The 12,175-nt window shown below is 40.5% G+C and overlaps 1 protein-coding gene across 2 annotated transcripts in view; it reads right to left on the reverse strand.

Moving 5' to 3' along the window:
- The window catches only part of PXDN (peroxidasin), a 90,029-nt gene extending 78,094 nt beyond the window's left edge, over positions 1–11,935 (reverse strand). Inside the window, exon 1 of one of the 2 annotated variants that reach the window (XM_065681559.1) lies at positions 11,624–11,935. In XM_065681559.1, the coding sequence (XP_065537631.1) occupies positions 11,624–11,829 (206 nt within the window). In that variant the 5' untranslated portion in view covers positions 11,830–11,935. The remainder of the gene's footprint in view (positions 1–11,623) is intronic. The other variant, XM_065681558.1, reaches the window with a different exon arrangement.
- Between the last annotated feature and the right edge of the window lie 240 nt (positions 11,936–12,175).

Consider the following 12,175-nt stretch of genomic DNA (forward strand, 5'->3'; position numbering starts at 1 on the left):
TTCATGGCCCTCCTCTGGACTCCTTCCAACAGGTCCATCTTTATGGAACATAAAAGGCATCAAAAAGAAAACGTCCACTCCAGTAAGAACACAAAGTTGACACACTATAAAACATCTCAGAAAATACATAATGGAAGAATTACAGGGATTTTTGTCTATGTTTTCAAAACTGTTGTTTACTGAATCAAGAAACGTGTCAACACGTATCAAAATTTTAGAAATTTGAAGTAATTTAGCTCACTGATAGAATATTCAGGAAAAATAATTTCCTGAGTTTTAAAAGTTGCATTAAATACAGTATAGGAAAAGCTTCTATGCTGAGAAAGGTCTTTGGAAACCTTTAATAATTGCCTAGTAGCAATTATTTACACACCTGACAGCTATGTCCTCAATCTTCATGTAAAACCTGCCTATCTATACATAAAGTCTAACTAGCAATCATTTTAATTGATTTATTTTAGCTGATTCTACCCCCTACATGGGTGCTGTTACACTTACTAACTTTCTGATTTAATTTTATTGGTCTGAGCAACGCTTGAATGAGTTGAATCTGGCCAGAGCAAACCCCCTATTCTTGCAGTCCTGTCGCAGCTCTGCAGTTCTTCTTGCTCACTGGAAGTTTGCCCTTTTTTTTGGCACTTAAAACCACTTTGCAATTAGATGTTGAGAATGTTACCTAAGTCAAAGATCTGACTTTTTTGATTCAGTTTTTGTCTTAAAAAATAAACAAAATAAACAAAAACTATCATAAAATACTCTCAAATTTTTAGGGAGATGATTATCAAAATGCCATCAAACAAAAACTATTTTCTTGAACTCAAATTAGTTTTCCCAAAGAGTAACAAAATAGCCTTAAAAGGAATCCTGCTTTCATAGGCAGCTTTACAGCAGCAAATCAATTACTGTGGGGTTTTTATATACATATGCCACACCATCACGCTGCTGTTCCAGCTTCTTACATTATCTTAGCAAAGTAATATGGCATTTATTCGTGTTTAAGTTTTGAATGGCTCACTAGTTATCTGCGCACCAGAACATACACTGCCTCACATTTTTTCCAAAATATTTTTGAAAAATTAAAACATAAATTAAAATTCAAAACATAAGACATCGATTCAGACACGCTTTAAAGATCTGAATGTTGATGACAAATGGCATCTGATTATAAGGAAATTTGTCTTGTTAACATGATAATCAGGCATTAAATGACCACAAGCTATCAAAGAGCGAGATTTTATATTGAAGTGGCTTAATAAAACCAGATAAAACCAAAATATTTATCTTCTCTAGAGCATGGTGGGCATTGGACAGAGGCTATAAGCCTCTGAATTTAACTGTTTTGAGAAGTCTGAACTGAATTTCATGCTGCACCAGCTATGATGCTCACACTGCCTGGATGTAAGTTGAAGCAAGCATGGACTCATTAATTCTGTAGTTTTCCCCTATGAAGGTAACCAGCCGCCATATGGCCAATAAATGGATAATAAATCCATCAGTCTGGTTAACTCAAGGCAAATAGCTTGACACTTAACAGTCATCATCCTGCTCACCAGAAACAGCCATTAGGTACGGTAATGCTGTGTACAAAGTAATATTCTTTTCCTTTTTTAAACCAGCCAGGCAAGGAGCAGACTGTTGTAACAAGTGATTTAGGGGGAAAGAATGCTGAAAGAAAATGTTTCCGAAAAGATTCGGGAGTGGCAATTGGAAAAATAATAAAAGATCTGAAAATCTGACCAACAACAGATCACAACAAAAAAAAGGGTACAATGTCACAGTCCTTTGGATTTAAAAAGATATGCTCATTGTTTTGCTTAGTAAAACAACTCAGAAAAAACAAAACAAAAACAAAAAAAAGCAAGTAAGAGAGAACACCACATTGCACCAAACTTCACAGTTTTCATTCTAACAACTTTCACAATGTTCAGGAAGCCATGCCAGGCACTGCAGAAATGCCTCAAGGTCCTAATCTTTACTATCTTTGTAAACAAAAATTCACAAAGCAGATAAAGCTGACACTCCACATTGGTCTCTCATGTGTTTCTCCGGAAGTTTGAGAATCTTTGATTCTTTGCAATAAATTAAACATACATTTTCTTTTTAAAACAACCACTTGATTCTCATTAGCAACAGTAATAATTCCATACCAAAAAGAATTCAAATTTGGCAGCCTGATAAGCAAAGGAAGGAAAAGGAAATACTTGAGTCATTCCATTCCAGCTCAGCCAGCTCTCATTGCACCATCTCTTTGGATTGTCTTGAAACTTTGCCCATGTTTGCAATAATGAAGCCTGTAAAACTATTTTTGTAATGTTTGGGGATTTTTCCATCAAATCCAAATGGAAGAAATTATAAAATTGTTGTTGATAAATAGAAACAACTATAGGACTTAACTTAGTTTTTTCTATTTTACTGTATATAGATACACACACACGCAGAGGCACAGAACGTATAGCATATGTGTATATAAACACAAGCTAACACACAAGTACTTAAAATACTAACTTATTTTTATATATAAACTTCTCCAGAAATACAAACAACTATAACTATTTAGCTTGTGTGATAATAGATTTTAAACGTCACATAAATGGAAATTTTCTGTAAGTGAAGTCTTAGCTTGTAAGGCTTCCTGGAAAGAGACTCAGCCAATGTCCAAGCCCAGGAAGAATCAGAAGCCTGGGGATTACTCATGTGTACAAAAGTAAGCATAAGTTCACATTTGTGAGATCTAAAGTGTACAAAATATTAAATATTTGATCACAAAATAATATACAAAGTGGGAAAAAATACTGATGAATCAAAACAGGTGAAATTTACAGTTTGTTTTTCAATTGATAAAATAGAACTGGGGCCTGAAAACAATACAGCGTTTTATTCTACCCATTATGAGCAGTAAAATATTCCTGTAAAAGGACATTTTGTAATTTAAAAAAAAATTATGCAATTCTACATATCATGCACTATTTATTTTCTTTTTTTTGTTGTGTTCTAAATAACTGACACTTTTTCATGTCATAATAGCATTTTTTTCTATTGCGTTGGTTTCCTTCTACAGCTTCCTTCTATCTTACCCTGAGATCTGTGCTCTTCTTTACTGACTATACTTTCTACCTCTCTGCTAAACTTTTAATCTCTTAATTTAAATTTAGTTTACTCACAAGCCAATCCATAAACACGTGTGGACAGCCTAATATTTATTTAATATCTACATCACCAAGTTTTCTGCTGGCTTAATGACATGGCCACCTCATCTCTTAATGAGCACTGACCCCATCTGGGGGAGAAGCCAGTAAGAGCTACTCAGAAAAAGGGAGGAGATGGGAATATTTATTAGCAATATTTTTCTCTTAGGCATATGTTTACACAATGTTAGATGAGACACTCCTCCCCTTGTATCTCAGATCCAGACCTTCTGGATGATGCAAGGGATAGGCATCTTTCTGTTATTTTTCCACCAGCCTTCTTTGGGAGTTAGAAGAAAGAGTGTATTTACCCATGTCCAAGCATCTATTTCTTACTCTTTCCAGTGAGTAATCCCATGTTTGTCTCTGTTGCTCACCAATTTACTATTTGATGTCACTCATGCGCCTAAATTCCCCAAAGTAATTATGAAAATAGATGTAACTCATCACTTTCAATTTTGCTGCTGTTTGGGACAACTGAGCAACAGTAAAGACACTGAAGCTATCTGTTAGCAAAATCAGAAAGACAGAATATTTAAAACTGTGATTTTCAACTGGGAACCTAGACAACAATACCAAACAATCCACTCATCTATATAATCGCCATGGATTTCCAAAATGTTTCCAAATAAAAAAATCTTGTGCTAGTCCCAGTCCAACCTCCCAAAGCTTTGGGAATTAGAAGGTACTCCTGAAACAGCAAGAAAGCGAATATTCTAGACAATCCAGCTGAGCATAAAGAGACAATGGTAGTAAACGGTGAATTCTTACACTGCTGGAAGGTAACTAGCAGAGTTTCACAGGGAGCTTTGCTGGGTTCAATTTATTCATAAGTGGAAAAGGAATGAACAACAGCGAGCACGAAGTTTTGCTTCTGAAGAACAGCAGAAGGGCACACCAGCATTCCATGAATGGCCATTGAAATGTAGACCTAATGCATGTTAATAATACAAAGTAATGTACACAGAGAAGACCAAACCTTACAAATAAAATGGTGGGCCTAGAACTGATCGTTACAACTTACAGACAAGATCTTAAGCTACCCTTGATAATTCCATGAAAACGACAGTTCAAGAGATAGAAATATGTTGGGAATTATTAGGAAAGGAACAGAAAATAAAAACAGAGACAATCCTAATCATAGAATGGTTAAGGTTGGAAGGGACCTTAAAGATCATCTAGTTCCAATTCCCCTGCCGCAGGTAGTAATGCCTTCCACTAGACCAAGTTGCTCAAAGCCCCGTCCAACCTGGCCTTGAACGCTTCCAGGGATGGTATCCAACAGCTTCTCTGGACAACACGTTCCAGCGTCTCACCACCCTTGTAGCAAAGAATTTCTTCTATTTCTTCTTCATATCTAATCTAAATCTACCCTCTGTCATCTTAAAGCCATTCCCCCTTGTCCTGTCAGATAGCCTGTCCTTTTCAGATATCCTGTAGGCACCCTTTAAGTATTGAAGACTGTTACAAGGTCTCCCCTGAGCCTTCTCTTCTCAAGGCTGAACAATCTGCTCTAATGCTGCTTTATAAACCCCTAGTTAGCCCATAAACCAGATTAGTCTGTCCAGACACTGGGGAAAGTTATCATTTCCGCACCTCAGACCACAGCAGAGAGGGGAGGAGCAGTTCAGGTGTTAAGAACACAAATCTTTCAGTAAGAAGACTTTTAAACTTTAAAAAGAATGGAGAAGCTTAGATTCAAAGGTCTTAAAATCGAGAGGGATTGAGTATGCACTGCCTCTTCCAATAGAAGAAATGGGGGACATCAAGTGAAGCTGGCAACTTGCATGCTTCAAACAAAAGATGAGAGCAACTTAGACTATGCAGTTTGTATAGTACTCCTCACTGAAAGTTATGAGTGCAAGTAGCAGCTAAATTAATTGAAAAAAGATTTGTGGAGGAGAAATCCATCAAGATTTACATATAATGGGGAAATGGTCTTTAGCTCAGAAAATCCCTAAACTGAAAATTACAGGGATGAATCACTACATGCTGCTCAATTCTACTTGTTTATACGCTACACTTTCAGTCACTCTCAAAGAACAGATAGTAGGTCAAATGGATCTTTGGTTTTACTCATTACAGATATCTTAATTTAAATAAATACATATTTAGCATTTTGACACTCAAATGTTAAGTATTTACTTGTCAAAAATATATCTTTGTAGAGACAGATAAAAATCAGAAATTATATTTACTAACTGTAACAATACAACATATTCCTCTGATGACAGTGTGTTAAATATACAGTAGGATACTTGCAGGAAACAACGGGTATGATTTTGCTCCACATGTTTTCCCATTCTTCAACAAAGGATCTGATGAGGGTAAGCTTGCTGTTGAGATAACAAAAATACTTTCCTACTAATGATCTAATGATATGCAGATACGTTCTGTAAATGAAGACTGTTTTGGGCCTTCTGCCGCATCCCTCAGCAGCTTTGCCTAATGTGTCCCAGTAAATGCCAAACACTCCATAAATGCTGTGCCCTTCTGTCCCTGCTAATGACCAAGCGCACCCTACAAGCTCTACGTCTCCTTAACACACTCATGCCTTGGCCCTGGCTTGTTCCATCAGCAGTACAGACAGATTGTCTGGGAATGGCATTAGAGGGTTCCCATCCTACACACCCTCCCCAAGCTGTTTTGCTGGGGAGGTTTGGTTATCTTTTGTGGTATCTGTTTGATTTGCTGGTCCTCAGAGAACAGGGCTTAGTGGAGGAGAATACTCTCCTCTTAAAAACAATTAACATACTTGACTCACAATTTTTGCAAGCAGCTTCTTTCTGATGAAAATACTATGAAAACATTATCTTCTGAAAAATATTTTTGACAAAAAATATCAACATCTACATACAGATGTTTGAACTCCTATTGTTAACAGAAAACTAGTCAACACTTTCGTGCTGGAGAATGCATGAATAAATTCCTAAATTGCTCAGACATAGCAGCTTAATTCAGTTGTCCAAACAGCAGTGCCTGCTGTTGGTTTAGATGTCCAAGGCTGGGACATCTGTTGTGAGCAAGCAGATATGACTGATGGATACCTGTGTCCTTTTTGGAAAGGCAGCAAGACTAGAAATAATTTTCTCATGGAAATTCAAATAATGCTAGATAATATAGTTAGTAAACGATAATTGACGATAAGAGGACTCAAGCACCTCCCATCTGAAGTCAAGCTGAGAAAGCTGGGGCTGTCCAGCCTGGAGAAGAGAAGGTATCTGAAGAGGGCCTATAAGGATGCTGGGGAGGGACTCTTCATTAGGGATTGTAGTGACAGGACAAAGGGTAATGGGTTCAAACAAACGGGAAGTTCAGGTTAGATATAAGGAAGAAGTTCTTTACTGTAAGGGTGGTGAGGCACTGGAACAGGTTGCCCAAAAAACGCTCCATCTCTGGCAGTGTTCAAGGCCAGGTTGGATGGAGTATTGGGTGATCCTTTCCAACCCTAATTATTCTATGACTGATTCTAAATGAAAGTGTCCCCTTTTGGGTGGGCTGGGTCCTGCTCCAGGGCTACGGGCTGTATTGACTACGTTGCCACTCACAAGAAGGGAAGCTCAGACACCAAATATGGCTGTAGACTCCAGTATACAGACCTACATCACTATACATAGAGATATATATTGTAGCCACTTTAATTTGTGTTTTAATCTCAAATTGAATTCTGTACTTCGACACAAAATTTCCATGAAGGAAAATCATGAAGTAAGAGTATTTCTAATTGAAATAATCTTATGTTTTCCCCCTGGTTTTTGTAATTCAAGTAAATCATCACTGGTGCCTAATGCAGCTTGCTGCCCAGTCAAGAGTCTGTCAAGATCTGGGTTGGTATTCAGTTATTCTCAAACACTTCAAAGAAACCTTCAGCACCTTTCCCTTCTTTCTTGAACACTAAGCAGGTATAAATCTCTGTCTTACCTAAAATCTTACACCAGTGTCGTATCTCTCGGCTACCTCCTATACGTAAACTGATGCCCAGCAGTGATCAAGCTTACTCATAGTCCAGATTTGACAGTTACAATCCTTATACTTTCACACTGTTGAGATGTATTTATTTGCTGTCCTAATTGCTTCATCTACTGGAATTTTTCTAAAAGGGTTTCAAAGATCTGAAAGGAAGCAACAACCCTGCATTTTCCGATGAGAATGGGATGGTGGTTTGCTGACTGATAATGTATCATTTGCAAATCATAGATCTGCAAATAGCATGCATCCTTTTTCTATAATAGCTGACTACTGCGCTGATAGAATTCATACATACACCCATTTCTTTTCCCTAAATGCCCGTTCAGAGGCGTAATGTTATCCAAATAAATGTGTGATTTGTGTAATTCAGTTGTTTTGTTGGAGATTTTTTTAATTGTATTAAGATAGATGTCTTTGAAAAGCATCAGCAATGTTTTTCCCTGGCATTGTGAGTGTACATTAGATTCCACAAAAATTCTCATGGAGCTATGAAAAAAATGTTAAGTACTTCTAATGCAGCTATCCAGAAACTCATAGAATTAAACAACTAACACTCTCCCCTTTCCCTTTGGATGGATCCTTGACATTTGCACTACAAACCAGAAATTAAAATAGAGAAGTAAAAAGGTATGCACTGTAAACTATCAAATTTTCAGAATATGCTGCAATCATGTAAACAAAAGCAGTAACAAGCAACACTGAGACTGTTGCCTTCAATTTAATTTCAGTGACTACTTTCAAAAACTACTCACCCACAATGACTGCAATTTCAGAAGTCCTGTTAGGTCTAATCACTTAAAATTACACTCATTTAAAAGGTGCTTTACTCACAAAAGACACGCAGGATAGCTAAAGTAATAGCTACCCATAGCAGATACTATTATGAGTAACTCATTTTGACATAAAATTTTCTCCTCAATGATTTCCATGCCATTCTTAGTGCAAATCAAGTCCACTTTCTTTTGTCAGTATTTGTCAATATTTCTTTTGACAATATTTTTAGTCAATGTTTACATTTTGTGCTTTTAAAAGAACATTAGTGTCTATTCTTGTTCAGTCTGTGAGATCCAACTGCAGTGTATGCAATTATGCTTGTACAGCTAGCAAAAAGCCAGAGCATCCAGGTGTTGCCAAGAAAAACTGTGAACAAATTGTAGTATTGGTCTGAGCATGTGTACCTAGTCTTGTAGACAGGTTTGGATTTTGGTTATGCTTTAGCAAAATACAAATAGTAACATATTGTATCAATGCTCAAAGGACCCCAATCAGAATTACAAAGACTATGAACTAAAAATTGCTGTAAAAACACAGAAATCCCCCAAATAAACGCAAGATGGAATACAATTCTGCAAAAAGAGGACAGCAATAGTACTGTGTCCAGAATTTTACATTCCTCAACCATTTCAATGGTCTAATATAAATATGTTTCAGCAATTTCCATGAATACATGAACACTCTGTATTTAGTCAGAGATGAAAGGAAACTTCCACAACGGTACTTGAGTCATTAAGTGGTTTTGCAAACCGCTTTGGAGACGGGCTTCCATTCTTAAGGGAAGTCAGCAAGGACCTGTGGGCTGGGATGCCAGCCCTACTCCTACAAAGAGTCTGAGCAATCATCTCATCTTGGGTGAAATCACACGCCCCCTCAAGGCTCCAGGAGCACTTTGAATGCTGGCAGAATCCACCCTGCAGAAGAAATGTATGCTGCGGATCCTTGCCGGCAGCAGGGAAGCGGAAAGTGCCAGAAAGTAGGGGAAGCAGGAGAGAGTGAGAAAATGTACAGCCAGAAGTAGCACTGGCAAGGTCAGAAACTAGTAATGTTATGAGCAGTTTTCTCAAAAGAGAAACTGTCATTAGGAGTAGGCATTTTTGATATGTGGGGAAAACATTTGGCTCGCATTGTTGGTCTGGGCCTCATGCTGTTTTAATCCATGTAACAAATTATATGTGAAGTAGAGCAAAGTCAACTCAGCTGCCAAAATGGGACAGTTTTCAGAACCAGTGCTCAGCAAAAATCAGTACAACTATGTACTTAAAAATGAAGAAAAATTTATGATTTTTTTTTTTTTTTTTTTTCAAAATTACTTTGCAGGGTCAATCTGTGCCCTAAGGATGAAACAAACTAAACAAGAATGTGGAATTTACCAATGCCAGTAAAAATGGGCTTAACCCATCAGCAACACATTTTGCAGGATTTCATGAGCCCATGTTTTAAAGGGGAAGGCATTCAATTGAAATTGATTTATTATTTCTAATTATCTAGATATCAACACCACTGCTAAACAATCTAATACATAAGCTCCACATGAAAGACAAACTGCCAGGGTCAAACCAGAGATGAAATAACTGCTTCCTATTTTCATGCTGAAAAAAGTAACTATTCTTGTGTGTAGAAAGCCCTCTGTGCGTGATGGGCTACCTCCACGAAGCGTAACACTGCTGTGTAGAACTGCACTTTTACATAGCAGAAAAGAAGAAAAAAACCTAGTGGTAATTCAGTGAGTACTCAGACCTGTAATAAGGTGTAGGCCATTCATACACAATAGGTAAACTATTTATGTATAACTGGTACCTTCAAACTACTTATTATTAAATAAACTGTAACATTGTTCTTTGTCCCAGAGATTCATATTGACTATCTTCTGGCCCATCTCCTCACTCACAGTCTGCAGCAGAAGGAATAGAACTGTAGCAGAACTGTAGCAAAAGGAGTAATTGTGCATTTATAGATGTAATTTAGATGTAGATTACTTATTTTATTTATAACAGTCCCCTAGCGCACTGGTGAATAAGGAGAATATCCATCACTAGATGCCAAGCAAGGCCGCAGTTTTGTTTTGAAGAATGCTGGTCATCCACAGGCATATTCTGAGAATCACTGTTCAAGCCGAAAAAATGTTTTTAACGTCTTTAGCATTACCACTGCTACATTGCAGCTTGCATTATACTAGAATGATAATTCAGATTTGGGATACTAGACAATTTGATATATTAGTGGGGTTAGACGAGAATAATGCTTGCATTGTTCACACTCCTCTGACTCACTGCAAGATTATAAATACCCACCATAAGGGGAGCTCCACCCCTGCTAGGTTTAACCTAACACTTTCTGCTGTTTCAGGCCGTTCTACCTATAACATGAAACCAAGCCATTAAAACTTAACTCCATACTCTAAAGATTTTATTTATTTATTACATTTAAGATGATTCACAAAACTAGCTTTACACAGTTTCCTGTAATCTCCAGGCAAAAGGTGTTCTGTAAATGTACTCTGTTTCAAATGTAAGAAACATTAACCACACACTTCCTGTACTGTTCCCTAAAAGGTTTACAAGTACTGCAGGACTAATCCCATTCTGCCAAAAGGCTGTGCTTCTTGCCAAAGAGGGACTCAGTTAATGTTAAATGACTGTACTCTTCACATTAAATAATACTTGGAAGCTGAAACAAACCAAGGCTTTATAGATCCCCTTTGAAAATATCTGACAAAGTCACAAGTCAATTTATTACAAGAGGCCCAGCAGAAAATTCCCAGGGCCAAGCTCTGCTCTGCTTCCATGGCTGTGTGTGTGTAAGGGAAGCACAGGGCCGGTGCCAAGAGTTTTCTGAGCCCAAATAACATATAAACGGGTGAGTGGAACAAATCCGTTCCTCAAGTAAGCCTCGAAAAATAATAGTGTGGTGTTTGTTTAGAACTTTGCATTTCTTACCGGCAAATGCGGCTGAAAAGTAATTTTCACTAACATCGTGAATAAAACAAATGACAATCATTGTCAATACTGAATTTTATCGCCCATTCAGGCCAGACCCTGCAGAAGAACGACTGGGCACTTACACTGACACATTAGTGCATGGATTAGAAGAGCATCAAATAATGATCACAAGTCTCCGCAGGGATTTGAACCAGGTAAATTTCCAATAAGCCCAGGGCTTGGTTCCCGGTTAGCTCGTTCATCCCCACACCACGCCTCAGAACTGAACAGAAAGTGCTGCATCTATCCCCGTCTATTCTCCTGCCAACTGAACATGCTTTTAAGGAGGATACTAAGCAGCAAATCCTTCTCGGGGAGACACAGTGCCCACAGTTTAACCAGAATATCCACCTCTGACCGCTCCTGGAAAACCAGGGCCTCCGGCCAGACCCCCACTTCCAGCCGCCTAACCAGGACAGGGGACGGCAGGACGACAGGTTACCGCCACCCCGGCACCGGCCGCGGGGCCGCGCAGGGAGCGCGGGGGGGCGCGTCGGAGAGTGCAGCCCAGCCCCGGGCCGACCCGCAGCCCCTCGCCGAGGAGCTCCACCAGTGGCGGAGGGGGCGCCAGGGGCCGCTCGGGCAGAGCCACATCTGCGGTTCTAAGCCCCCTCCCCTGACCGCAGACAAAGGGCTGAGGTTCCACCGCCACCCAAAGTGCCTCCCACCCCAGGTATTCCCTCCTCCCCGGTCCCTGCCCGCCCGGCTACTCACAGGATGGTCGTTTGGGGGGACACGGCGGGGACGCTCTCCAGCATCAGATGCATGCAGCGCACCGTGGTGCGGAAGCAGAGGCAGCGGCTGGGGCACCACACGCTCCCACGCTGCGGCGGAGGGGGCTGCGCGGCGGCGGAGGGAGCGAGCAGCACCAGGAGCAGGAGGCAGAGGCCGGGAGCGGCCGCCGCTTCGCGCCGGGCCATGCTGCGGGGCGCGGGGCAGGAAGAGGAGGAGAGGGGCTCCGGCGGATCGGCGTCGCACCCACTCCGCTCCCCGCCCGCGGCTGCCGCTCTGGTCGGCGGCGGGGCAGTCCCGGCCCCCCGTGCACGCTGGAGGAGGGGACGGCGGTGGGCCCGCCCCGCCCCGGCCGGCTGCGGGCTGGGCGGCCGCCACGCCGCGGAGGCTCCGCACCGCCCTGCGCGCACACCGCGGGGCAACGCAGCGGGGCTCGGGTGACGTTCGCTGCTGCCCGGCCCTCGCCTTCATCCCGAGGAAAGGGAGGGGTGAGGGTACCCGCTGAGGCGGGAGAGTGCGTGAGCCTCGCAACGG

Source organism: Lathamus discolor, chromosome 5, assembly GCF_037157495.1.
Source record: "Lathamus discolor isolate bLatDis1 chromosome 5, bLatDis1.hap1, whole genome shotgun sequence".
Taxonomy (NCBI): domain Eukaryota; kingdom Metazoa; phylum Chordata; class Aves; order Psittaciformes; family Psittacidae; genus Lathamus; species Lathamus discolor.